Genomic DNA, 25,914 nt, shown 5'->3' with positions numbered 1-25,914 from the left:
AGGGAGATTCTGCCTAGAAACAGAGCCGAGACAAAGGGAAGCACACTGGAATGATGGCCCCATTCACGACAGCAACAAAAATTAGAAAATAGCCACCAAAAAAACAAAACCCTAATAAGATATGTACAAGAACTCCAAGACAAGGATATAAAACTTAGGCAAAGCCTTGAATAGGAGGACTTGATGTTGTCAAGATAACAACCATCCCCCAAATTATCCTTAAATTCAATACATTTGCAACAGAATAAGAATTGATCAATAGTTCAGTGAAGAATAGAGACCCCAGAAATGGGCCCATGAATACGGAAGTTTAGTATGTTATAAAGATTGCATTTCAAAACAAAAAGGGAAAGAATGGGCTCTCCACCCAATGATGTTGAACCAACTGGCTCTAATTAGAAAAAATATAAATAAATTCTAGATGTGGAAAAAAACTTCAAAAATATTATCAAACCATTAAAAGAAAACACAGAGGACAAGGTTTATGACCGTAGGGGTAGGAAAGATCACCTGAAACAATACACAAAATGCTAAAGCCATAAAGAAAAGGATTGAAAAGACTAATGTTTTACTTTACCAAAACTTTGTTAAACAAAAGAAACCCTAAATATGGCTCAAATTCCAATGATAGACTGACTAGATGAGAACACTGTAACATGGATAGCAAAGGACATGGCTCTTCATTGTCCTCAAAAAACACAAACAGCACTGATGTTATTACATATGTATAGCAAGTATTTTTGACAAATCTTGGGTTTTACACACTAAACTTTTATGCACATACAAAGTATTATTATAATTAACATCTTTAAAATTCATCAGAAGACCATGTATTTCTAAATAATAAATCTAACACCTTGTTTTAGATAAACAAAAAAACCCTCAAAAAAGATAAAGTAGAAAAACAGACAAAGACTATGAACAGGCAATTCACAAAAAGGAAACATGAATGGCAAATATTTGAAGACATGTTTAATCTCACCAGTTTTGGAGGAAATGCAAATAAAAACAAGGGGGCACCATCTTTTTTTTACACATTTGTTTGGCAATAGATAAGAAAGCCTGATTTCAGGTGTTGGCAAAGGTGTTGGAAAAGAGACCTTCTCTTATACCATTGTTGGGAATAGAAACTGGCTGAGTCCTCTTGCAAAACAAATCAGGCAGCAGTTCTTCCCTCTGTTGTTGCTTCTTCTTTTTGATTCAGCGATCTCACACCTCAGTATCCACCCTAAAGAAATACTGACACATGTGTTTGTGCATATATAAGGAGGTTGGTACCAGGTTACTCACTGAAGCACTATTTTGTAGTAGCAAAAACTGAGAGCAACCTAAATGATCATCAAAAGAGGGACAATTAAATAAACAGTCATGCATCTGAGTTCTGCAAGAGTATGGAGCAGCTGAAAAGAATCACACAGAGAAATCTCTGAGACATGGTTAAATTAAAAAGAAAGGAAGCAAGTTAATGAACCGTCCACACTTCATGATGTTATGATACCATTTAGAGCAAAGCAAAATTTTTTTCCTCTCTAAATCTGTGTGTGCACATACCTATATGCACATATGTATACAAATACATAATATATAGATAAATAATACAAATATATGAAAACCAGAAAAGATAAAAAGATACACTCCAAATTGAAACCAGTGTTTGCCAGAAGTAAGAACCTGACAAGGAGGCAGAAGGAGAGGTAGAAAGAAAAATTTTTCTTTACCTCTAATGTGTAATATTTTTTGATCCCTTGCAGCTTTATGAATGTAGGTAATCACTTTGACTTGGAAAAAGCCCTTCCCTTTTGCAAAGTCCTGCCCCACGTCAAGCATCTGGGCCCTGTGCTACATTCCAGACCAGCTGCATTCCTGGTGAGGCAGTGACTCAGCTGAGTGTGCCCTGGGCCAGGCCAGGACAGGGTACAGCAATTCTGTGCTTTAGTTCTGGGTCAGCATTCACCCAGACGGACCATTGGCTGCTCCCTTCTCTTAACAACTCAATCAAGGAACAGTTACTTCACAATGCAGTGGTGACAATGAGGGTGCATGCCTATGGGCACGTATAGCTTTATAGGCTGCCTGTCCTCAGTGGGGAGGTGGAACATTCGGAGGAAATGCTGGTCGACTCTGTGCACCGCTCACAGCAAAAGGCAAGCTGGGGATACCCTTGGTGGAAATTTTCCGGTGCAGTCAAGTGTTGCTTGCCCATCTGGCAGCCTGTATCCAGTTTTCCTTGCACTCCCTTTGGGTTACTGTGCGGCAGAACAAAATTGCTCTTCCCCCCACAGAAGAAGCCCTGGAAAGATGATCCATAGACAACAAAGATGGATTGAATTGGGGAGGGGGAACCCCACTGCTGTGAACGACCTCCTGTAAAGAATGTTGTAAGTAAAAACCTTACCAGTGAGTGGCATACTAAAAGAAGAGGAAGTCAGCATGCAAAAAACCCAGCTGTGTAAATTATAAAGCTTCTAGGGTACAACTAACCACGTGTACTGCTTCCTAAACACTAGAGTCTCTCCTTCTTTCTCCTCTGCTACCCCCAAATAATCTAAATCAATCTTTTAACAATTACCAAACTAGGGGAGGGGCAAACTGGCCAGGGAAGGAAAAAAAAATAGCAGCTACTTTAGACACTTTTCTTTTCAGCCTTTGGCTAGGATTGTTTAAGTTATTTTTCATTTTCTTTTCTTCTTGGCTGTCTTGACAGCCCTTCAGGATTTCAGTTGCTTCCAACCACAACTCAATAAAAATTATTTCAGAGATGTTTCATATTCCTAAGATTCCTTAAATTTCTCTTTCTGCAGTTTAGGGAATGAGGTTGAAAAAGACAAAGAACAGCCTAGACTACACCATTTCCTGTGCAAGTTCCATGCAAAGCAAGCTGGACCGCCCTTTCCAACAGGAACAGAGAGGCAGTTCTGACTGGGAGGTGGGCTGTGCGTCCTCCGGAGCAGTGGTAGGACTATCCGTCTTTTGAAAAGGCCCCAACAGGCCCAAAGGCTGTTTGAAAACTTTTTATAAAGGAGGGGAAGAAACATAAAAAGGAGACGTTTGTGTGCTCAGCCATTTAAAAAGCCAGTGGGTGTACGGTGGACTTCATTCCTTCACCAAATGTCTATTTGGCACAAGTCCTGCACCAGGTTCTGGTCTAGATGCTGAGGGTGGAGCAGTGAAGACAACCAAGTGTCTGACCCCTCAGGGGGGCTGATCCAAGAAGAACTTGAAGAAGCCCTTTGCCCTGTTTCCTCCCAGTCGGGCGCATGCTGTCCCTTCCCTCCTTTGGGCTTTTGAGTCTCTTCCTTCTGCTGTTCCTTTTCCTGCACCCTCGGTTTATTATACCCTTCATCTTTCCCCTTTATAATCACATGTCCCTTTGTAAACATCAAAGGAAAGAAAATAAGCATGGCCAGCGAGCTGATGAAAATGAGGCCTATGAGTCATAGGAGGATGTTTTTCTATTTTTCATGTATATGACTCTCTTCTCAGAAGAACCTAGGCGCCTTCATGAAACTAGCTTGCCTCCTCTTTTTCAGGGATTCCACGCTTGGGCTCTGATTGCCAAAATTGACTCTCAGCCATCCGCTGCTGTTGCTCTACAATTCCCTGGGGTCTTCAGAGGAGCCTGGCAATCAGTTCATTTTCCCTAAGTAGGTTTTTTTTCGGGGGGGGGGGGGAGGTATGTGTTTTTATCCTTTATTTAGACTGTTTCAAAAAAAATCTCCACGCTCCCAGAGTTCCCTACCCACATCCCACCATGACCTCCACACTCACCCAGTAAGCTTTGACAGATAACAGTGTCCACACTTCATAGAGAAAACGGAAATCATCAGAAAGGACTCCCTCCATTTCTAATCACTTCACCTGCTATAGACTGAACGTTTGTGGCCCCCCCACCAAATTTATGCGTTGTAACCTAGCCCCCAATGTGATGGTATATGGAAGTGGGGTCTTTGGGAGGTGATCAGGTCCTGCGGGTGGAACTATGCTGACTGAGATTAGTGGCCCCATAAGAGAGGCCCCAGAGAGCTCTCGTGTCCTTTCTCATATGTGCGGACACAGCCGGAAGACACCAGGAAGCAGGCTCAAAAGACTCCAGAACTATGAGGAATAAATTTCTGTTGTTTATAACAAACCCAGTCTGCGGTATTTTGTTATAGCAGCCCAAATGGACAAAGAACCAACTAGATGAAGCTGTCTGCACCCACGTGCATTTTCTTCACTCCTGAACAAAGAAAGGGTGTCTTCTCAGCTCAGGCAGCCCCTGCACCAGAGCTTCGGAATCTACCGTGTCCAGTCTTCTCAGAGAGCACCCGCCAGTCACCCCCTTCCTCACCCTCCCCTCTGCTGGAGCCTTCCCTCCAGGCTAACACAGAACCCCCGGCCTTTTCCTCACATGAACTTCATGCTAAAACTTGCTCCAGAAACTCATCAGAGTATGAATAATATTGTTCTTTAAAAAAAGAACCAGAACAGGACCTAAGTAAAGATATTATTAATTGACTGTTGCATGTTTTGAAACTATTCTTTGTTACTCTCAGCTTCTACTCATATTGTACTGTCAGGAATATTTTATCAACTCTATTTTATAATCCTTCCAGTGAAATTTTTATTTTGCCAACCACACTGTTCTTCCCAAGACTTCCTCATATTTCTGATCATTCTCTTTATAGTATTCTTGCTCTTGGTTTAGGTAGGTAATACTTCCTCAAATCTCTGAAAATACTAATTAGAGGTTGTGGGTTTTTTTAAAAAATAAGTTTTTCTCTGTTCCCTAAATTATGTCCCCTTCAGCTTTGTGGGATCCTCACCACTACTAGACATATGCTGATGAGTACACACATATATTGCTACCCCAGGTCACACTCCTGAACTCCAGATTTATATCTTTAATTGCCTAATGAACAATTCTACTTTGATGTCCTGAAGACACTTCAAACTGAACTCATATTTTCCTCCAAACTGATTTTTTTAATTTCAATAAATAGTAGTACCATTTATTTAGTTACACAAGTAAGAAACCTAGGAGTAAATCTTGATGGCCCTATTTTCCTCACCCATATTCAGTCCATTAATTCCTAATGATTTTTTTTTTAAAGATTTTATTTATTTATTTTAGAGAGGGGAGGAAGACAGAAAGAGAGAGAGAGAGAGACATTAATGCACGGTTGCTGGGGGCCGTGGCCTGCAACTCAGGCATGTGCCCTGACTGGGAATCGAACCTGCGATGCTTTGGTTCGCAGTCTGAGCTCAATCCACTGAGCTACGCCAGCCAGGGCCCTAATGATTTTTTTCTCATTAATATCAGTCAATGTTGCAATGTTTCCTACTTCGCTGAAAAAACATAGGAGCTGCAATTTCTGGTGTCTCTCCATGGATTTAACCACTCTGTCTCAGGGAAGGTGGAGTGACACATGAATCTTCATACATTTTGAAAGGACAAACGGGGCATGTTAGTTGTGAGCCACCCTTCAACTCCTAGCTATAGGGGAGCACACACTCTGTCCTTTCAGATGCAGCATTCCCCATAGGCTGCCACAGGCTGGGTTCTCTGGGAAGCAGATTCTGAGATAGACGTTAGTATTGAGGGGGACCAGAGTCTGCCACCCCCAAATATACCTTTTGGAATATTTATTTTAAGCTGGTTATTTGGTTATTTTTAAGAAACAAGAGACTCAATCTAGAACCTTTGACCCTCCCCTTACTTGCCTAAAGGAATTCAAATAGAAAAACCTGCTGAAAGGAAGGGAGTGCCCTGGCTAGTAGCTCAGTGGATGGAGCATGGGCCTGTGAACCAAAGGGTCACCAGTTCAAGTCCCAGTCAGGGCACATGCCTGGGTTGCAGGCCAGGTCTCCAGTAGGGGGCGTGAAGAGGTAACCACATATTAACGTTGCCCCCCACCCTCCCCACTGAGATCAGTCATTGGATGCTAATCACTCCAAGAAGGGAACATGACTTTGGGCTAGTGGTTCTCTTAGCTAAGGCCATCCCTAAAGACGGCCACTAACTGATGGTACGAATAACACTCCCAGCAGCCGGGGGAATAAGCTGTTCATTACTGAAGAAGGATCCAGGTGGCACACCACAACACTCACCTGAGAGGCCTGCCCTAATCTGGGCACTTACTCAGCATCTCATTTGGTTCTCACACTAAGCTAAGACCTCCACTGCAGCTTTTTTTCAGCAATAAAATGGATGTTTTAGAGTCCATCTGTCAATACTTTCTTTTATGTCTTAATTTCTTCAGAGATTTTGGCTGGGACAAGGGATGGTATTTAAACCTAAGACACTTCTCAGGATCCTTCCCACCTGAGATCAGGCCATCCTCATCTCGTTCTTGGACAACAGCTGTTTCCTATCTAGCCATCCTATCACCATTATTATTCCTCTCTAATTTTTTCTCCACACTTTAGCCAAAGAAGATGCCAAAAGTACAAATCTGATCATCTCACTCCCATGATTAAAACTTTTCCCTGCTTTCCCCTTGTCCTCAGAGGTAAGGCCTAACCTTCTTAACAGGACTGAGAAGACCAGCAAGATTCGATCTGAGCTCCCTTCTCTTGTCTGATTCTCTTAACACTCCCTTATTCCCCACTTCTGTACTTCATGCTCTAGGAAAAGTACTTGCAGTTTCCATCAGCAAAGCAGTGCTTTCTTGATTCTGTGCTTTTAAGATATTCCCTAAGGTTAGAATGCATTGAACAGTTTCCTTGCCCACCTCACACATCCGAAGGTGAGTATCTTGGGCGCAGGGACACCTCCTTGCTCACAGGAGGCACTCAGTGAGTATTAACCGAATGCGTGGACATATCCAGAAAGGATTTATGGTCTGTCACATGTTTATTTATTAGCAATGGCATTAACTATATGGAGAAATCTTCAACCTCCCTACTAAAAAGGCACTTTGAAACAAGGAGGTATGATTTTCCACTTAAAAACTGGAAAAGTTACTAACAATAATATTTCAGGCTAGCAAGGGTATGGCAGAGCATGTTTTTCTTTTGTACTTGTACCCTTGAATTGTCCACAGGTTCTACAATGGGTATGTCTTCCTTTAAAAATCAGCAAACCAGTAAAATGTTAACGCAGTTAGATTTAAGGTTATAGTCTGTGGGAGCCAGCCTCTGGGGTCGCCCAAGGACCCTCACTTCCTGGTATTCACACCCTCATGCCATTCCCTCTCACACTGTTCCAGGGTTGAGCTGTGTGGTCACTTAAATGTGACATAAGTGATGATGTGCAGCTTTCAAGATTAGGTCATAAAAGACTCTTCAGTATCCATGTTAGTTTCTCTTTCCCTCAGATCACATGCTCCTGAGGAAAGCCAGCTGCCGTGCTGGGAGGGCCCTGTATGGAGAGATCCACGTGGTGAGACATTGAGGCCTCTTGCCAAAACCACACGAAGGATCCTGGGAGCAAATCCTCCAGCCCAAGGCAAGCTTTCAGTCGACTGCAGCCCCATCTGACACCTTATCTGCAGCCGCAGGAGAGAACCTGAGCAGAGCCACCCAGTTAAGTTGCTCCTTAATTCCTGAACTGGAGAAACGGAGATAACAAATGTTCATTGTTTCAAGCTGATATACTTTAAGCAGGGTGATCAACAGTCCGGGGGGTACTAGAACTGAGGAATTTCTTGGGATATGAGACCTTCAGTGCTAAAATCAGAGAAGTCCTGGGCAAACTGGGATTGTGGGTTATCCCAGTATTTTTAAATACAGCTTTCTTCAGATGTAATTCACACACCCTAAAACTCACTCCTTAAAAGTTCAATGATTTTAATATTTTCAGTTGTAAAATCATCACCACAATCCAATTGTAGAAACTCATAAAGAAATACCATACTCTCTAGCTGTCAACACCCCATCGGTGTATCCCACCCTGAACCCCAGCCCTAGGCAAAAACTAATTTACTTTCTTTCTCTAGCCACCCTAGTTTTGAGGGTATTTTATTATGCAGGAGTAGATAATTAATGCAGGATTGTGGATAATGAGGTGAAGGATCTTTTCGTTTTATTTTTTTACTTCATACGTTTCTGAATTTTGCAAATTTTCTACAGTAAGCATATTTCCATTTACTATAAGAAAAAAGTGGTAACATTCTGATTTATTGAAAAGATGATGTAAGATTTCATGGAACTGGTTTTTTGATGCCCCCAGCATCCTTCTGCTCCCTGTTCGGGTAACAACACCACCTCTCTTCCCTGGGAAGCATATTTCCCCAGCGCCAGGTGGTTCTGATGCGGTTGCCAATCGAAGGACGAGGTAGATACTTGACTGAGGCTAGAATAATCGTATTTTCTCTTCCAATAAAGTGAATCTTGAGTAGGGGCACAAAGGGACAGAAAGGGTTTAAAACTAGGCCTCAGAAGGCAGAAACCTAGAGAGTCTGTTAGAAAACTTTTGTTTCTCATATTCTGTAACCATCCTGGTTCCTCTTCTTTCCTTTGGGCATTCAGTATTTCCTTTGATTCTGCAAGTTACTCCTACATGGCTCCGTAAATCTTTCTTGACTTAAGCCAATTTCTCTTGTTTGCAACAAAAGAACTCTAACTAATGTGTATAATAACAAAGAATATGGAGGAGCAGAAGAGTCTTACCCCCTCAAAATAAACCCCATAAATCTATCACTCCAACACAGCAGTTTTTATTTTTTCATATGACCTATTGGTTCACTTTTACATATTTAAAATCATGGTGTACATATCATCTTACATTTAGATTTCTCTACTTTTCATTGTGCCTACAAAAAATGTTAGTGTTTCTTTTATTTATTATTTTAAAATCCACGTTATTATCTTGTACTAGTATATCATAATTTACTAATCTTAATTGAGGGGTTAGATATTTAGGTTCATTTTAGTGTTTTGCCAGCAGACAATTTTTTAAATGAACATTTTCACAGCAAGCTTTGTGTTTCCATTATGTCTTTCCTTAGGACAAATTTACAAAATTGAAAAATGGATCTGACATGGTTATCCTCATTCCTTTAATGTATTTGAAGTGTTGCTTTATAAAGTGAAAGGTGATTTTGTGCTATAAGTAATATTATATGTTTGGACTTTCATTTATAAGACATTTTTAGATTAGGCAAATTCAGATGAATAGAATTTACTTATAAATTGTGCTTTGTATTATGACTGGTATGCAGGTATTCAAGTGATTTTCACTTTAAAACTTGTATTGAATATAACATCCATGAAAAATGGAAGAAATCATGACACAGAGTGAGCACACTCCTGCAGCCACTGGGAAGACCAAGCAGGACTGTTTGTGCTCTAGAAGCCCCCACTGAAGCGCCCACCCAATTATTACCCTCTGGCAGATAACCACAATCCTGACTTCTAGCACCATAATTTAATCTCTTCTGGTTTTGAGATTTCAATAAATGTACCCTTTTGTGTATGGACTCTTTCACTCAGCATTATGTTTATAAGCTTCATCCGCGTATAGCAGTTCATTACTCCTCATTGCTGTGTAATACTGTACTGTACAGATATACATAATTTACGGTACTACCTTGATACTAAGTCTATTATACTATTGATGGAGATTTGGGTTGTTTCCAAATTTTAACCACTGCAATAGAACTGGAACAAATAGAACTGGAGTTGCTGGGTCATAGGGTGGCAGCTTTCTTAGAAGCTGCCAAACAGTTTTCCAAAGTGGTAAGACAATTTGTGTTCTCACCAGCAATATAGGACAATTCCAATTAATTCAAATCTTTTGACTTGAACTTGTGCTTTTTCATATATTTATCAGCCACTTCAATATTTTCTTTTTCTGAAGTGAAGTCTGTAATTCATTTTTAGGGATCAGATTTATTGGTATATAATTTTCATATAATGAAATCCACCAATTTTAAGAGTACAATTCTATGAATTTTGCAACTATATTCTATAATGTAACCATCATCATAGTCATGATAGTCTTTCCATCGCCCCCCACAAAGTTCCCTGATATCCTTTGAAGACAGTAAGTTAATATTTCTTTTTTCTATTCTCTGAAAGAGTTTGTATAAGATTGCTACATTTCTTCTTTAAATGTTTGAAAGAATTTATGGGTGATGTCGTGAGGATCTGGAGATTTACTGTGAGAAGATTTTAATCACTATTTGGTTTCTTTGGTAGATAGATATAGGACTATTCAGGCTTTCTATTTCTTTGGCATTACTTTTTGTGAGTTGGATTGTTGCAGGAGTTCCCCAATGCATCTAAATTTTCAAATGTATTAATATTGTCTAAAATATTTTCATTTCAACTTTGCAATATCTGTAGCATCCACAGTGAGGTACCCTTTATCAAGCCTGACAGGAGTCATGTATCCTTTTTGTTTGTTTTCATTGGTTTTGTCTGTGTGATTTCCTTAGAGATTTACCAGGTTTATTATTCTTTTCAGTGATTCTTCTCTACTGTATATTTTTTCATTATTTTTTAACTGCCCTACAAATCCTGTGCACTGCACCTACATTTTTTTCTCTTCCTTTTACCATTCCTTTTTATACTTTTTTCATGTGTAATTGTATTTTTTTAATAAGTTATTGAGATGTATACTTAGGTAATTCTTGTTTAAAGCTATAAACTTCAGCCCTTAAGTGTATAAATTTCCCACTAGACACAGTTTTATTAGCTACATCTTAAGTTTTTAATGTCATTGTTATTATGTAGTTCAACGTATTTTCTAATTTCCATTGTGATTTTTTTCTTTGATGGATTACTTAGAAGTATGTTGCTTAATTTCTCTGTTTGGGGATTTTGTAATTTTTAAAAAATTGTTGACTATTAGCTTAATTTCCTTCTCGAAAAAACATACCTTATGTAATTTTATGTAATTTTAATTTTTTGAAATATGGAGAGGCTTGCTTTATGGCCCAAGTAATGTGACTTTTAGTAAAAGTTTCATATTCACATGGAACAAAGTGCATTCTGCAATTGTGGAGTGAAATATTGTGTCAATTTTGTTAGTCATGCTGTTTAAATGCATATTCTTCCAATTTTTGTCTCTTTTTTCTGTTACTGAGAAATGTGTTAAAAGGCTTCACTGTAATTGTCAATTTGTCTATTTCCCCTTGCAGTTTCAACATTATTTTCACTTTATGTATTTTGTAGTGTTTTGCTAGTTGTGTACAAATGTATAATTGTTATATCTTCCTGATGGGTTAATATTTTTATTATTGTGACATATCACACTTTATTTCTAATAATGTTTCTTTCCTTAAAGTCTACTTTATATGTTCCATATAGCTGCACCAGCTTTCTTTGGGTTAGTGTTTATATAAACTGTCTTTATTCTTTTAAGTATTCTGTGTTATAAATAAAAAATATAACTCTTGTATCTTTTGTATAAAGCATATACATTTTTAAAATCAGTATGATAATCTTTGTTTTTTAATGGAATACTATGCCATTTATAATTAATTAATGATATATTTGTTTTTCCTATTTAATTTCATCCCACGTGTTATTCCCTTTTACCTTCTTCTTTCTTGCCTTCCTTTGGCTTAATCGAGTGGATCTTTTTATTATCATGTTTTCTCTATATATATCATTTATAAATGCTTTTACTATTCCCTTCATAGTAGCCCTAGTGTTTACAACGTGTACCCTTGATTTGTTTCACTTTAGTAGAATTTAATACTTTTACACTTCTAAGACAAGATATCCTAGCCAGCATCCTCACGAGAGGTCTATAGCTTTCTGATCTGTTATTTTGGTGCGGGCATAGGTCCTCACCATTTATGGAAACTGACTCTTCTCTGGTTCTCTCCTCCATCTGAGTTCAAAAGATTCAAATTCTTCTGAAGTCAAGCTGTCCCTTTTTCTGGGAGACCTTCCCCTTCCAGGTAACTGAGTCTTCTGCCTACTTAGGGCTTTAGGAAATCACTACATCTTAACCTTCCCACTAGAGAAGGGAGGAGAAAAGTACTTCTCATTTTCCATGATAAGCCCACAGACAAGAAAACAAGACATGACTACTCTAATCAACTTATCCTGCTATACCTACTAATATGTTGGGGGTTTTGTGACCTTGACTTAGAATCTAGCCGTAATTGATCACATTATTTCCATGGGAAATTAATTCCAAGTTATAAACACTTATTCTTTAGGGAACTTTGAGAATCCAATATACTCATTATATATACATTCTCCATATAACAGCAGTTTCCCTGCTTCTCTTTATTCAGGAATACTCAAACTTGCAGAGACTAATAGTAAGCCTTGTCTTTACTACAGGGATACCCTGGTCACTCTGTGTTAGGGCTTTACTTCAATATTAACACCTACAAAAGAAGTGAAGATGAGGGTATATATGATATTTTACCAAAGTGCAAGAAAATTTTGTCTTTAGTTTTCTTTGCCAGTGCACAAACAACATAGAGATAGAGGTAATAATTTCAGAGCTGAAACCTCCCTGAGGTGCACTTGCAAGTTAAAAATACAAGCATAAATGCAGATGTAGGTACTGTATTTTGTAAATACAGATGCAGGGAACTGTATTTTGAGTGTTGTGGCACTTAGGCCAAAGAACCACAAGATAGTGGCCTGGTTTAATAAAATATTACAAAGGTCACTAAGGAATCTCTCAAGGGACAAAATGGTGGTAGTTTTGACCTAAACCATAGCAGCTGGTGCTTATGCTAAAAGTAACTGTACTGATTCCTAAATCTATCTCATTCTGGGCTACCTAGCTTTTCATTCTGTGGAGAGACAGTGCAGTCCAGACCTGTGACCATTTCCTGTGCTCTTTAGCTCTCATCCTGGACTACTCTAGACTAACCTATTACTCTGAGCACTTCTTACACGATACGCTAAGGGTAAATCAAACTCAAAGTATTCTTTTCTTCAAAACCTTTTCTTATTCCACAGTAGAACCACCTTTGTTTTTCAGTTTCTTTGGACCACTATTCCCATGTCTAATCCAATAAATACTAAAGAAAGGATGATAACAAGGTGTATTTGTATGTGGCTATGTAGTATATCATAAGAGGAAATGTTTTTCCAAAATTCTTTGTAAGTTTGGTCTAGGATTGCCTGAAAACTGGAAATGACATATAGAACAATTTCATAGTCATAAAATGAAATTTTAAAATCTGATTTCTCCCACAAGCGATCTTCCATACTTAATCATTCAAGACCTGATTATTCAGAATGTGTAAAACACAAACCAGTTATCTTCCTTTCCCTTCTGCTGCCTGATTTTTGGTCATTTCACAGATCATTAGTATTCCATCTCTGGGAAAATAAAAGCAAAAGTAGCTCAGACTAGTATTTTCAACTTTTTATGTAAAGGTTTTATAGGAAGGGTTATGATTACTGGTTAACATATCACTTTTCTTTAATAAGTAATGGATTAGGCTCCACTGGACATGGGGGAAGAATTTTAAAAGTTTAAGATGTCCCTGCCTGTAAGACTCTTACAATATAATTGGGGAGACATGTTTGTGTACAGTCAAATATTTATGCAAGGAAACATATATTGAACAACATGAAAAAAATATGATCATACAAACATAATATATAAAAGAACTTTATAGACCTAGCATGATTTAAAAAAGAAAGAGCATAGTATGGACTGACAATAATGTCATCAACATTCTCGATAAGGCAGTGAAACTTGAGTTAGATATCAAAGAATGAGTGGAATTTCAATACAAGAAAAGGAAGGGGAAAAAAGAAAATTCTGCACAAAGAAGAAAACACAAGAAAATCCCAGAATTCCACAGTCCAAGACCCATATATGAGGTCTTCTCAGAATGTATCCAGCCATATAATATGAAAAATAGAGACACTTATTGAAGAAGATACAAGATACAGGAAACATTGTACACAGGACAGTGATGCCTCAGTCCCCTTCAAAGTAGGCACCTTGGGACCTCATACAGTTCTCCCAACTGCCATCAGCTGTTCTGTCATATTTTCCTGAATCTCATCAATGATCTGAAATCTCTTCCCTTTCAAAGGTGATTTTAGTTTTGGGAAAAGCCAGAAGTTACACAGAGCCAAATCTGGGCTGTAAGGGGCTGAGTCACCTGGGTAATACGAGTTTCACCAAAACACTGCACAAGACGGGATGCATGAGCAGGCATGTTGTTGCGATGAAGCTGTCAATCACCAGTTACCCATAGCTGTGGCCTCCTGAATCATAGTTTACATGGGGGAATGCAAATAGTTTGCATGGGGGAATGTTCAAGCTTAGTGCAAAAATCTGATGCAGATTCGTTACTCTACTCATTCAGTCACTTTGAATGCAAAGGCCACACAGTACACATGCTCACTCAATGGCGTCTACCGCTCCCACTGATTAGCACAGTGAAGTCGTCATTGTTCACACAAGTCTGAACATTCCTGTCCACTCTCCTTGGCTGCCAGGTTACCTTGATATCACACAAACTGTTCTCATTGAATTAACAATAGCTGGACCTTTTCCAGGCAGACCTCATGTACATGAACACAGAGTATAGAAAATAATATCACAAGCTTGTCTTCCCCACCCAACTTTATCAAATATTTGCTTTTTGCCATACATGCTTCAGATCCACTCAAAAAAGACACAATAATAGAGGGTTGACTAAAGTCTTCTGTGTCCTGTATCATCATTCTTCTTCCTCAGCAGAGGTAACGACTATCCTGAAGTTGGAGTGTACTATTATCACAAATATTTTTAAATGCTTATCATACATGGAAGTAGGTAGTATTGTTTCATGTGTTTAAACTTAATATAAATGGCAGCATACTTTGTGTATCTCTTGCACTTTTTCACTCAATATTCTACTTTTTGAGGTTGCGCATACATATTCTAGTCCCAGGCCTAGTTTATTTATTTTAACTACAATATAGCATTCTACTATGTGACCAGGCAACAATTTACTATTTATTCTCAGGTTGATGAACACTTAGGTTGCTTCCAATTATTTTCCAGTTATAGACAATGCTTCAATGAATATCCATTTCCATGTCTCTACGCATTGAAGGGAGTTGGATATACGAGTTATATAGAAAAGTAGAATTGTTAGATTGTAAGATAAGGATATCTTTAGCTCTAATAGATATTGCTAAATTGCCCCCCAATGTGATTGTACCAATTTATTCTCCACGCAGTAGTGCATAAGAGTTCCCGTATCTTCCTTATCTTTGCAAGATGCCATCACTGGCACGGAACTGCCAGGATACCCTGAGTTGAGTCTTCCTGTACACTGGCTGCCTGTGTGGGTGATGCTCAGCTTTGCCACTCACTATGACCCAGCCGAGCCAGAAGAGCAAAGAAAGGAGTTGGTGTAGTGGTTGAGGATTGCGTGCACATTTTACTCACTTTCACATCTCCAATATCTAATACAACCTGGAACTTAGTGAGCAAGGCTCAGGAGATGTGAAATTGACTGGAATTAATTATCAACCTTGATCAGTTTCTAAGTTTAAATTTCCTCATCTGTAATTATGGATAATAATACATGGAGTCATTCTGAAAATAGAATGAGACATAAATGTGAAAACATTCTTGTTATAGAAGTCAGTAATATTATTTTCATTTTGAACATTTAAATAAATAAGGTCCATATACATTTTTTCAGACTCTCACTTTGAGATATCATGATTCTACGGTCTTTTTTGGTATGACTCAAATTTGCATCATAAGCTAACACCTCTTGCACTTTCTAAATTTGTCACTATCCTTGCAATGGCTCTTCCTTCAGGCCTTTTCATGTCCTCAAACTCAACAGGCCTAAAAGTGAACTCGAATTCATTCCAAATTTAGCTCCCTCTCAGGACTTCCATATTTCCATTGTTGGTATAATAGAAGCGTGTTTATTGGCCAGGTATGGTATTATCAGAAGAGGAAGAGTATCGGGCTAGAGAGACTAAGAGGCTTGCACTAAAGCAGAAAACATAGCAGAAAACAGATTGCACTCAGATTTGCAGACATGGTGTTTTGGGTTTATTTGGAATGCCCAGAGAATGTCCTCTTTAAGTAAGAGGATACATAAACCTTAAATATTGGCATCAGCAATGTGTTATACTTTTAGACATTAAAAATTCATGCAAACATTTTCAGATATTGGTGCTCAGTTAACAGTTTTGACATTGAGAAAGAGAAAACTGTGTGTATGAATTCCACACTTATGCTTTTAAAAGGCTATTCACAAATTTCATAAAGGAGCTTAGCCATTTGTAAATAAAATACAAAGCAGCAGGAACTTTTCATGAGTTTTCTTCTTCTGTTCCTTTTATGATGAGAACAATTATTCCATCAACACATGTTTAAACTATTCTGATGGTATCAGATGCCCAGCTGGACAAGTTTGTACTACCAGACAAGTCCTAATTTAAACATATTTTTTTTTTCAAAAGTATCTTTAAGTAATCCAGATGATCAGATTCCAGGCTGAAGTTTTGGCTCTAATACCAAGAAGAGGCATGCCTTGGTCCAGGTAGGTTTTGCCCTGAGTTTAGGTCCAGCAAATGAATCTGCTTCCTGGGGCAGAGATCTGGGTCGGTTTGAGAAATGGGTTACCTTCATATCGCCTTGAGCTGGGAGCAGGGGGTAAGGGATAACAAAAAAAACCTCCTAACACATGATTTAAATTACTCACCTGGGCTTTTATTTCTATTTTGGGGGGTCTTTGATCTAGAAAAACGCCAATCTAGGTTTAAATTGAATTAGTGAATTTTTTTTTCCCTAAGAGATGAACATTCTGGATCTATGGGTACATGGCTTTACTATAAGTTTTGTCAGGATTGGGGGCTGGAGTCCCCCTAAGAGAGTAAGAGGAACTAGAATAAAGCTTCTAAAGAGAAGGCCAGTAATTACACTCTGGGCAGTAATCTACTCTGGAAACACAGTGTATTAACCATATTTGTTCTGAACCAACTCAGTGTGGCCCAGCAGTGGCCTCACTCTGAATTTGGAACTGGGACACGGGGCAGTACCCTTTAACTGAGGACATAAGGAGAATTTTAGGCTCTATGTCATCTGAAAGGGAACCAGGAAACACTATGCTCTAATCTATCTTGGGCAACAGATAAATATACTCAGGAGTTTCGTTAAAAAGATGATCACAGAATCTTTCAGTCTATCTCTTCCCCAGCCTGAACTTCCTTACAATCCTTCAATATTTTATTGTCCATTTTCCACATAGCTTGTAACCTTAAGGATTAGTCGTGTCTAAAAAGATATCAATTACCTACAGTGCAGACCAAAGGGCACCCCCTTGAAATCCTGGCTTCTCAAGAATATAGGAGGTTCCTGTCTCTCTATGTAAGGTTCTAGGTTCTTGTGTAACTCGTCTTTGCAAGATCTCACCTGGTAGCAATATTGGGTAGAGGAACTCTGTGCTGTTTTGTTGGTGGTATGAAAAGATGATATCTGATCTGATAAACTGTTGGCAGGGCAGGATCTTTCCAATAGGATATATGAGACCAGGTTTCTTTCTTGTCCCTGGCATTTTATGGCAATCAGGTTCAAGGACACCTCTGATGATCTCATTCAGAGGGAAGCAAATATGTCTTTTGGAGATGTTTCCTGATTAGGAGTCAGTGGCAAGGTTGGAGCTGAGGATTATATGATTATACATTATAATATAAATGGCATCCCCTGAGTTGGGCACTGCAATGGCCCTGAGTTTGTTGCAGCTGTTAAAAAAATTGAATCAAAGTTTAGGTGACAATATAGTATTCAGATAATAGGTAGTTATAATCCTTCTATAGTCAACACTAAACAGACTACATTTAAAATACTGAGCTCAAGCCTTAGTGCCAGAGTTTAGAAAGACATTAATATATTAAATGCATATTAAGAGGGGTCCGGGTGAGCTATATGAAGATCGTGATACCTGAGAAAGGTTGGAGGGAATCTGGGAGAATATAACTAAGAGGAGACATAATAGCAGAAGAGGGAATATGAATTGTGATAGTGAAGTCAGCACTGACCTCCATAATGACAAATCTAATGACACTTTTCGATCTCCCTCCTCTTCAGTCTCTCTTTGACATTCTACACTGTTGACAACACTCCTTCTTTGCTTCATTGATCCAATCGTACTAGTTTAGCAGATGATAAAATTGAATTAGATATGCAAGATTCTTATATGTGGACACATCTGTGAAGGATAAAGAGGAAAGGGAGGGAAAAGTCTCAGACTGCAAGGCATGTTTTAATGCCTGTGATAGAAGAGAAAGAAGGGGGAAGGAATGGGAAGCCTCGGTCTGCAGGGCAGCTCTGAGAAAGGCTCAGTCGGACCAGTGGGGAGCCCAGAGTCCAGACTGCCCATTAGAGGAAACTGCATTGAGTGAGAACAGCTGACAGTGCTCAGTCACTGGCTGGGGGCATCTAAGGAGAACAAGACTTCTGTGGAAATGCTGTGATGGATCCCAAAGGTGTGATGGCTGGAGGTTTTCAGATAAGTACACTCCTCAGAGCAGGTGCCTCCGTGAAGGGAGTCCTGAGTGGTTCTCTCCTATGGCTGCCACACCATTTCGTTTCCACATAACATACTGGGTACCACCTTCCTAGCCTCTTTTGCTGGATTCTCTCCCTTTGCTCACATTCTAAATGTTGGGGTTCCTTAGGAACCCATTTTCTTCCTATTCCATACATCTTCTCTATGAGAATTCATCTCAATTCACAATTTCAAGTACTACCATTATTGAATGTTGATGTTATGTTAATTCAGGCCATCATTTTCTCGAGCCTGGACTACTGCAAGGGTCCGCTAACTCTTCTCTGTTCTTATCTTCAGTCTTGCCTCCAATTCATTCTGCATGCTGCAGCTAATTGGATATTTCTAAGGCTCAAAGAAGATCATGCTACTCCTGTACGAAAAATAACCCCATCAATAGCTCCCTTTTGTCCTCAATAAGAAATCTAAGTTGTTTAACATGATTTACAAGCCCCTTCATGGACTGGTTCCTGATAACCACTCTAGCTTCATCTGTTCTTCACCCCAAAGAAGAGCACCTTTCATTTCTTTGAATGTTACATTTATACCCATGGTACAGAGTATACCTTCTTGCCTGACTAATTCTCTAATTATCTTTTAAGTCTCAGCTTAGAGGTTCCTGCCTTTGTGAAGATTTCTATAACCTGTAAAGACTAGATTCAGTGTCCTCCTATATGATCCCAGGAATTGCCTGATAAAAGGCACAGAGGGCAGTTAAACATCATGGTGCTAAATATTAAACATGTAATAAAAGGAACAATCAATGTTGTACATATCAGAACTTTTCTTGATATATATACTGCATTAGATAGAAAGGAATACTACGGTAAGTAGTTCCATGTGGGTGATAGTTCTCTCAAGCGATATGACAAGCAAACATCCTCAGTCCAGTAACAACCCCACCCCCACCCGTACGTAGCCCAACCCCAGGCATTTGGAAATATGTGTAGCTATTCTTGTTGTTGATGCCAGTATGGCTGGGAGTAGTCTTGGCATAGGGGACAGAGAAGTTATAATGCATGGGGACAGTCCCATTCTCTACCCAAAATGCTAACAAAACCTCCATTGCAAAACACTGTAATAAGTGGTATGCAAATCTAGGGGCAGAGCTGAATTGTTGAGAACAACACAGTGGAAGCTGAAAGCTGACACCCGAATATTTTCATCTTCACCCACTCCCCATGCAGAACTCCACTTCACCTGTAAATAAATGTTGAATACATACTCTTTAACATATTCATTTAAAGAAAACTTTTAAAATATGTACTGGTTTAAAAAGAGCCAAATTATTAGCCCAAGCAGCACCTAATTATTTCTTGGTTCTGCTTTCCTCCATCCCAGTATTAACTTCACTGTGAAAGGATTATCTGAGAACTTGTCTGTACCCTCAACTTGAGTTCAGGAACCACGCCCTATTGTATCGCAGGGACCTAATAGAGTTTGGCCCACGTAAGATACTCAACATATATTTCTGAGCTATGACTCATAAAATTTTAAAATTAGCCCTGAAATCTTTCCTAAATGTCAACCCTACATGTTTATCACTCATTTTACATTTCCAGTTGAACACATCAAACTTAATAGGTACAAAAGAGACTCATCTGCTTTGATTCAGTGCTAAAACCATCCCCAAATAACCCCAGTTCCTTTTGTTATAGCAGATGTTATCACCTTGTTGGGATCCTCCCAATTATCTAAGCTAGAAGCCTGCATGTCACCCAGGTATCTGCCTGCTTTCTCACTTCCCCAAACCTGTTAATTCCATCTTCCAATTGTCTCTTGGGTTCTTTCCCCTTCTCTCCTTCCTCAGCATCTCCGACCTTAATTCAGGGTCTTCTATATACATTATTGCATTTGCTTCCTAAACTATATCTCCATCCCCCTCCCCATCTGCCCTTTAAAACATTAAAAAAAATAGAAATTAATACTTTTTTGGTTTACTGTGGTGCCAGGCACTACTGCCTTTTACATGTGTTTCCTTTTTGACTCTCTATGGCAGCCTCAGTTTGAAACAATTTCCCAAGGCCATTCAGTAAGGTGACAGAGACAAGATTTAAACCCAAGTAGCCTGGCTCAGAGCTCTGCTAGGCTAAGCTATATAGCCTCCTGAACCCCTCTGCCGTATTATTTCACATACATATCTGTGTTTGATTCTCCTCCCCTGGTGGATGTCCTGGTTGTGGTCAGTCTCTTTTGACCTAGGGCTTGCTCAGTATTCCTTTCCCAGAGCTGTTGATGTACCGAAAGTGAGCAGTGGTGATGTTGAACACGAGTGGTGGTTGTGAAACAGAGAGCTGGTATGGAGCCCAAGGAATCCCTAAGGCACAGACCTTTGAGAGCTAGACTGGCTGGAGAGTGGTTTGGATATGCTGGCAACTAACTACTACTGCCCATTTATTTCAGCCTTTATGTGCCTTCCTCCTGTGCCATGCTCACATGGGAGGGTGCTTTGAGTTGCTGCAGCTAAGCGGCCACCCTCGAGTATAGCACCACTTCCTCATTTGTCTGGCTAACTCCAATGCATTCTTAAAATTCTAGCTTTAGCATCATTCCTGTATCTTCCTGTGTACAGTGATGCCCCTCCTTTGTGCTTCTCACAGTTTTCAGACTGCAAACTCCTTGAGGGCAAGGAGTATGGCTTTTCTTCTCTGTATTCTATACCACTAGAATCTAATAATCATTGACTATAAGTGCATTCATTACAAAGAGGCAGATTTTGGCATAAGAGAAATTTTAAAAAGTATATTGTAGAGAGAGCATAGACTAGTGGCTAAGAATCTGGACTTCATGTTATAGTATCTCTGTTTACATTTCAGTTTTCTGTTTTAACTTGAGCAGTTTAATCTCTCTGTGCCTGAAAAAATGCAGACTATAATACCTATATTGTCAAGTCGTTATATGAATTAAATGAGATGATACATGGAAAGTAATTGACTCAGTTGCTGGCAACTTATAAACACTCGGTATGTGAGATATCACTACTTTTCTATTATGATTATGATCATTCTCTAGCACTATCTCAAAATGAGGCTACTCACTTTGGACGCAGTGAGTTCCCTTCTAGTCACTTAATGTGTCCATAGGTTCTTGGAACTGTGGGGAAATGACGTATAACAAAATCGATTTTACCACAGGCTAATTGATATGAACAAGAGGTAAGTTCCTAGGGCATCTCATCAACATCATAACAAAATGTTGAACAAATTGGTGTTATTCATTGGTGTATTTGAACAGCAGTAAACCCAGAAGAGACGCTGTAGAAGCAGTTTGGACTTAGATTAGATGATTTCTAAGGATGCTTCTAATCATAGAAGAGGGACTCTTTCTCTGATTCAAAGAAAGTGTGATCACTAGTGTTACTTCTAGCTACGTGAAAGAGTGTTAAAATAGAAAAAGACATCAGATTTGGCTGTATGTACACATTACAAAGAAAAAAATATTTTATTCTTTGTGAGCAGTCAATTGTACAAGCACTTTTATTTATGTTGAAGCTCATATGGCAAATCAGGCCCTCGCATGAAAATCCATCTCTTTTCAAGAGGACTAGCTTGGCCCTGCCAACATAGAAGAAACAAAACTTCAAAGACTGTTCCAGCCCTACTGAAATGTTTTTGCCCTTTGAAAGAAGTCTATTAGTGATGCAAATGCAAAGTTATCAGCACAGATGATAATCCTAGCAAACAAAACAGTGAAACCATTAGAACGGTTTTGTACAGCATTCAGTCCTGAGAATCCTGAGAATTTGGCATTCCAGCAATCAAAAGGCAGAGAAAGAAAGCAGAATGGTTCCTATTTGGAATAGTTTGTTAGGTCTGCTTACCTGAATCCTGCGCTAATTATCCTCATGTTTAGCTTAAAGAGGCCAAACAATCCTCCAAACGTGGACAAGCAGAAGGAAAGCCTGCACTCTGGGCCCCCAGCAAGTGTCTTAAACTGGCAAAAACAGGATCTCTGGCCATGGAATAGCATTTAGTCAGGAGTTTAATTGTCAAGATACCAGAGCCTTAAAGAAGAAATCCAATGATATGCAATCATTAGGAAGCAATTTAAGTAGTATGTTCATATAACTGATGCTATAAAATAATTAAAAATTAGACAATTGAGGAAAGGCTACTTGTATAGGTGAATAGATGGTCATGTTCCAATATTTTTTAGTCAATAGACACTCAAAACTTCTTTGGGAATTTAGTAAATATGCAATCTTACCATAGGCAAAAGGATTGAAAGGTTAAAAATGTATGAAGCAGTTAACCATAAGTAGTTTGCTTGACTATTGTTTGATTAGATTTATTTTATCCCTAACAGGTTTGATGAGATCCTGTTCCTCAGGAGCCAGCAGGCATTAGAGAATATTAATGGTCAGAGGGTGTGGTACCTTAGGGTATTAGGTAAGTATTGCTGAAGCAACACTCCAAAGTGGTATTGCTGAAGTGGCCATCACCTGCTTGATTAAAGCTTTTGTAAATGCCTAATAGACAATTTACTGAGAACAGAAAAGTAATCCTCCATCCCCACATGCTTTCTTGGACAGGTATTAAGAGCTGGCATTGGTGTCCACATAGACTAGATGTATTGCTCGCAATCTGTGTCTTAAGCACGGTGGGGCTTTGGGTAGGTAAAGAGCTTCCAGATCATCACGTGTTTACATTTCTGGTGCAGGAATGGGACTTATCCACCCCCTCCACCCTCCACCACCTCTCCTTTGCAAGGTTGCACGACAGCTTGCACAGTCCCCACCCGAGTCTTTGAAAATCCAGACGTCTCCTGGTGAGGAGGTCAATCATTGCCCTGCCTGCCTCCCACGCCCTCTACACGGGCTGGCTGGCGGCCGCTCTGCATGTTTCAGCTCCCAGAGCTTCCCATGCCCAACCCGCTCCACTCGCCTCTCTGCCAGCGCTCGTGGCTTGTCCTCTTTTGCACCCTGGCAGGCCAACTCCAAGGACCCCAGTGTCTGTATCGGAGCACGCACTGCTCACTTTTCTCAGGGCGACCTCTTCTCCGCAATCCCAATAAATCTGTAGCACTCGTTTGTGTTCTCTGTGTACCTCCTCAAGTCTGAGACACTGGCTGTCTTGTAAATTAAAACTACACTACCTGTTTAGGATTGGGAACTGATCTGGACATGTCAAACTTTGTCACGAGGGGAATCAGAAGTGCACAAGAGCTACTTTGAGCCTGTTCTTCCCGCAGTCCTTCGAGGCAGGAAAACCTTTTCAGGCTTTCCGCACGTCCGCACAAGGGAAAGACGCGGCCGCTTCGGCCGAGTACTGCCCCACTGCCCGCTTCGGCCCATTGGCGCGGAGGTGGAGCGCGCACGGGCCGCGCGCGGGGCCGGGGAGCGCTCCCTCTGGGATCGCGGCTGCGCAGTCGGGCGGGAGCCGGGAAAAGGGGGAGGAGGGTGGAGGAGCCGGAGTAAGGGGAGGGGGAGGAGCGGCGAAGGCGGAAGCCATGTTGGAGTTTCACCCGGAGCGAGGGGCTGCGAGCGTTCTCCTCTCCCTGTGGGTGTGACCGGGGTTCGGCGTCGCGGCTGCGGGGGGCGGGACGGTTAGCCCGGTCGGCGTCGTCCGCGGCGGCGGCGGCGGCGGCGTGAGGGGAGCGGCGGCTGCAGCGTGGAGCCAGGCGATTGTGACCTCCAGGGGAGCCGGGGGCCGGCCGCGGCTCCCACTCTCCGTGTGGCCCCCTGAGCGCCCCCCCTCCCCTGCCCGGGAGGGAGGCGGGGGGCACCTGGGGCCCGCCATGAACCCCGGCTTCGATCTGTCCCGCCGGAACCCGCAGGAGGACTTCGAGCTGATTCAGCGCATCGGCAGCGGCACCTACGGCGACGTGTACAAGGTAAAGACCAGGGGCCGCGCGCCGCCGAGGCCCTGGGGTCCCGACTCGCCGCGGGCAGGGCCGGGGGCGCGGCAGAGCCCCGGCGTCGGTGTCCGCGCTGCCTCTCCGCGGGAGGCGCTGGCGCCCGGGAGCCGTGGGGGAGGAGGAGCGGGCGCCCCGGGCTTCGCTGCCTTGGAGCGAACAAAGGGCCAAATGCTTAACCCCGAGACCTCCAAGTCTTTACCTGAGCCCTGCCCTGGACCTGCGTTTCCCGGGAGGGCCGAACGCGAGCCGGCGGCTCTGCTCTCCGTAGCGCAGAAAGGGGCTGGGCGTGTGTTGCATTGGCAGGGTCAGTGCGACGAACCAAACAGCAGGGGTTTGGCGTATGTCAAACCTGCGTGCTTCAGACGGACCTTGCGTTATCCGCTGTTGGTTGGGTACTTCTTCCCACCAGGCCCCTTTGTAGTTATTACACTGGGCAATCTCCATCGACAGCCGCTCGATTTTTAGCCTTTAACATTCGCATACCAGTTTCTTTCCATTTTCTAAGTAATGACTTTCTTTCGTAAAAGCGATCTAGTTAGCATGGGGTTTTTTTGTTAGAAGAGAGAAACTGTTTTCTCCAAATGCAACTGGACTTTGATGTCTTATTAAAACTTTTTTTTTCAGTGACCCATATGTTTGTTTGTTTGTTTTTACCTGAATTGAGTACTTCCGAAAGGTGCTGGTTGACAAGGTTAGAATTCAAAGCCCCTAAGTAGTACATCATTCCTCTTGTAAAGGGTCCACTTCTAAATGTGGGAGATAAATCACTCTTCCCTGGCCAGCTCAACTCTTGGCCTCGCAGAGACTGCCAAGAAGAGAGGAGGATAGTGCCAAATGTGGTAGCAGTCTTGATTTAGTTGTGTATCTTCTTACTAGTAACTGAAGTGGAACAACTCCTGTTTCACGTAACACCTGAGGATGCACAACACTTATTTTGACTTTGGAAAGTTTCATCTTAACTTTATTTTGTCCATGGTTAAGCTGTAGGTTTTTACTTTTACTCCAGTGTCATGCATATTCTTAGATATTTAATATGGTGCAGCCAGTATTCTGCATTAGTTTTGTTTTGTGGATGATTTGCTTTCCACCATCACTTACCTCATCACTTTTCCCCACAGATAGGTATATTGTGCACACCTGCTATATAAGGTGCTGGGCATCAAAGCACTTAGGTTGTAGCAGTAAAAGACATGTTCCCACTTGGAGTTTATATTTTTTTGGACAGTAACAGCATTAAACAACCATTTAAATAATTATTTCATTGCAGTCTTATTTTGTGCTGCAGAGAAGAGAGGATTAGAATTAGAGTTATGAGAGCATTTAACAGGATGACCTGATCTCCTTTGGGGAGTCAGAGGCAGTGGAGAGAGATGAATTACACCAGATAGAGCATACTTGGTGAAGGCTGTGAGGCCAGAGGTAAGGATCTGCAAGAATGCCTGGATGGCTGGAGCAACTAGAGAGGGAAGATGGCCCTAGATCATCATGTAGGTCTCCTAATCTTGTAAGGAGGTGGGACTCCTCCTTAGGACAATGGACAGTAAAATTAAGTTTGGGTTTTTAAAAAATCTACCCACTGCATTATGGGTGGTGGAGATTGGAGGGGGAAGAGCAGTTAGGGAGCCATTGCAAA

The 25,914-nt window shown here is 40.8% G+C and overlaps 1 protein-coding gene and 1 long non-coding RNA gene across 6 annotated transcripts in view; one reads left to right on the top strand and one right to left on the bottom strand.

Annotated features, from left to right (window-relative positions):
* LOC118501060 overlaps positions 1-24,574 on the bottom strand; it is a 30,494-nt gene extending 5,920 nt beyond the window's left edge. Inside the window, exons 1-2 of one of the 2 annotated variants that reach the window (XR_004903629.1) lie at positions 24,481-24,574; positions 17,917-18,086 (exon numbers count right to left, since the gene is read on the bottom strand). This is a non-coding gene — a long non-coding RNA (uncharacterized LOC118501060). Of the gene's footprint in view, positions 1-17,916; positions 18,087-22,245; positions 23,839-24,480 lie in introns of those variants that run through there. The other variant, XR_004903628.1, reaches the window with a different exon arrangement.
* Positions 23,887-25,914, top strand: part of MAP4K3 (mitogen-activated protein kinase kinase kinase kinase 3) — a 126,727-nt gene continuing 124,699 nt past the window's right edge. For 2 of the 4 annotated variants that reach the window (XM_036027887.1, XM_036027885.1), the window contains exon 1: positions 23,887-24,257. In XM_036027887.1, the coding sequence (XP_035883780.1) occupies positions 24,162-24,257 (96 nt within the window). In that variant the 5' untranslated portion in view covers positions 23,887-24,161. The remainder of the gene's footprint in view (positions 24,258-25,914) is intronic. The other 2 variants (XM_028514723.2, XM_028514721.2) reach the window with 2 other exon arrangements.

Source organism: Phyllostomus discolor, chromosome 6, assembly GCF_004126475.2.
Source record: "Phyllostomus discolor isolate MPI-MPIP mPhyDis1 chromosome 6, mPhyDis1.pri.v3, whole genome shotgun sequence".
NCBI lineage: Eukaryota > Metazoa > Chordata > Mammalia > Chiroptera > Phyllostomidae > Phyllostomus > Phyllostomus discolor.
The sequence above is the reverse complement of the archived record's forward strand: the minus strand, read 5'-3'. Positions and strand labels throughout refer to the sequence as shown.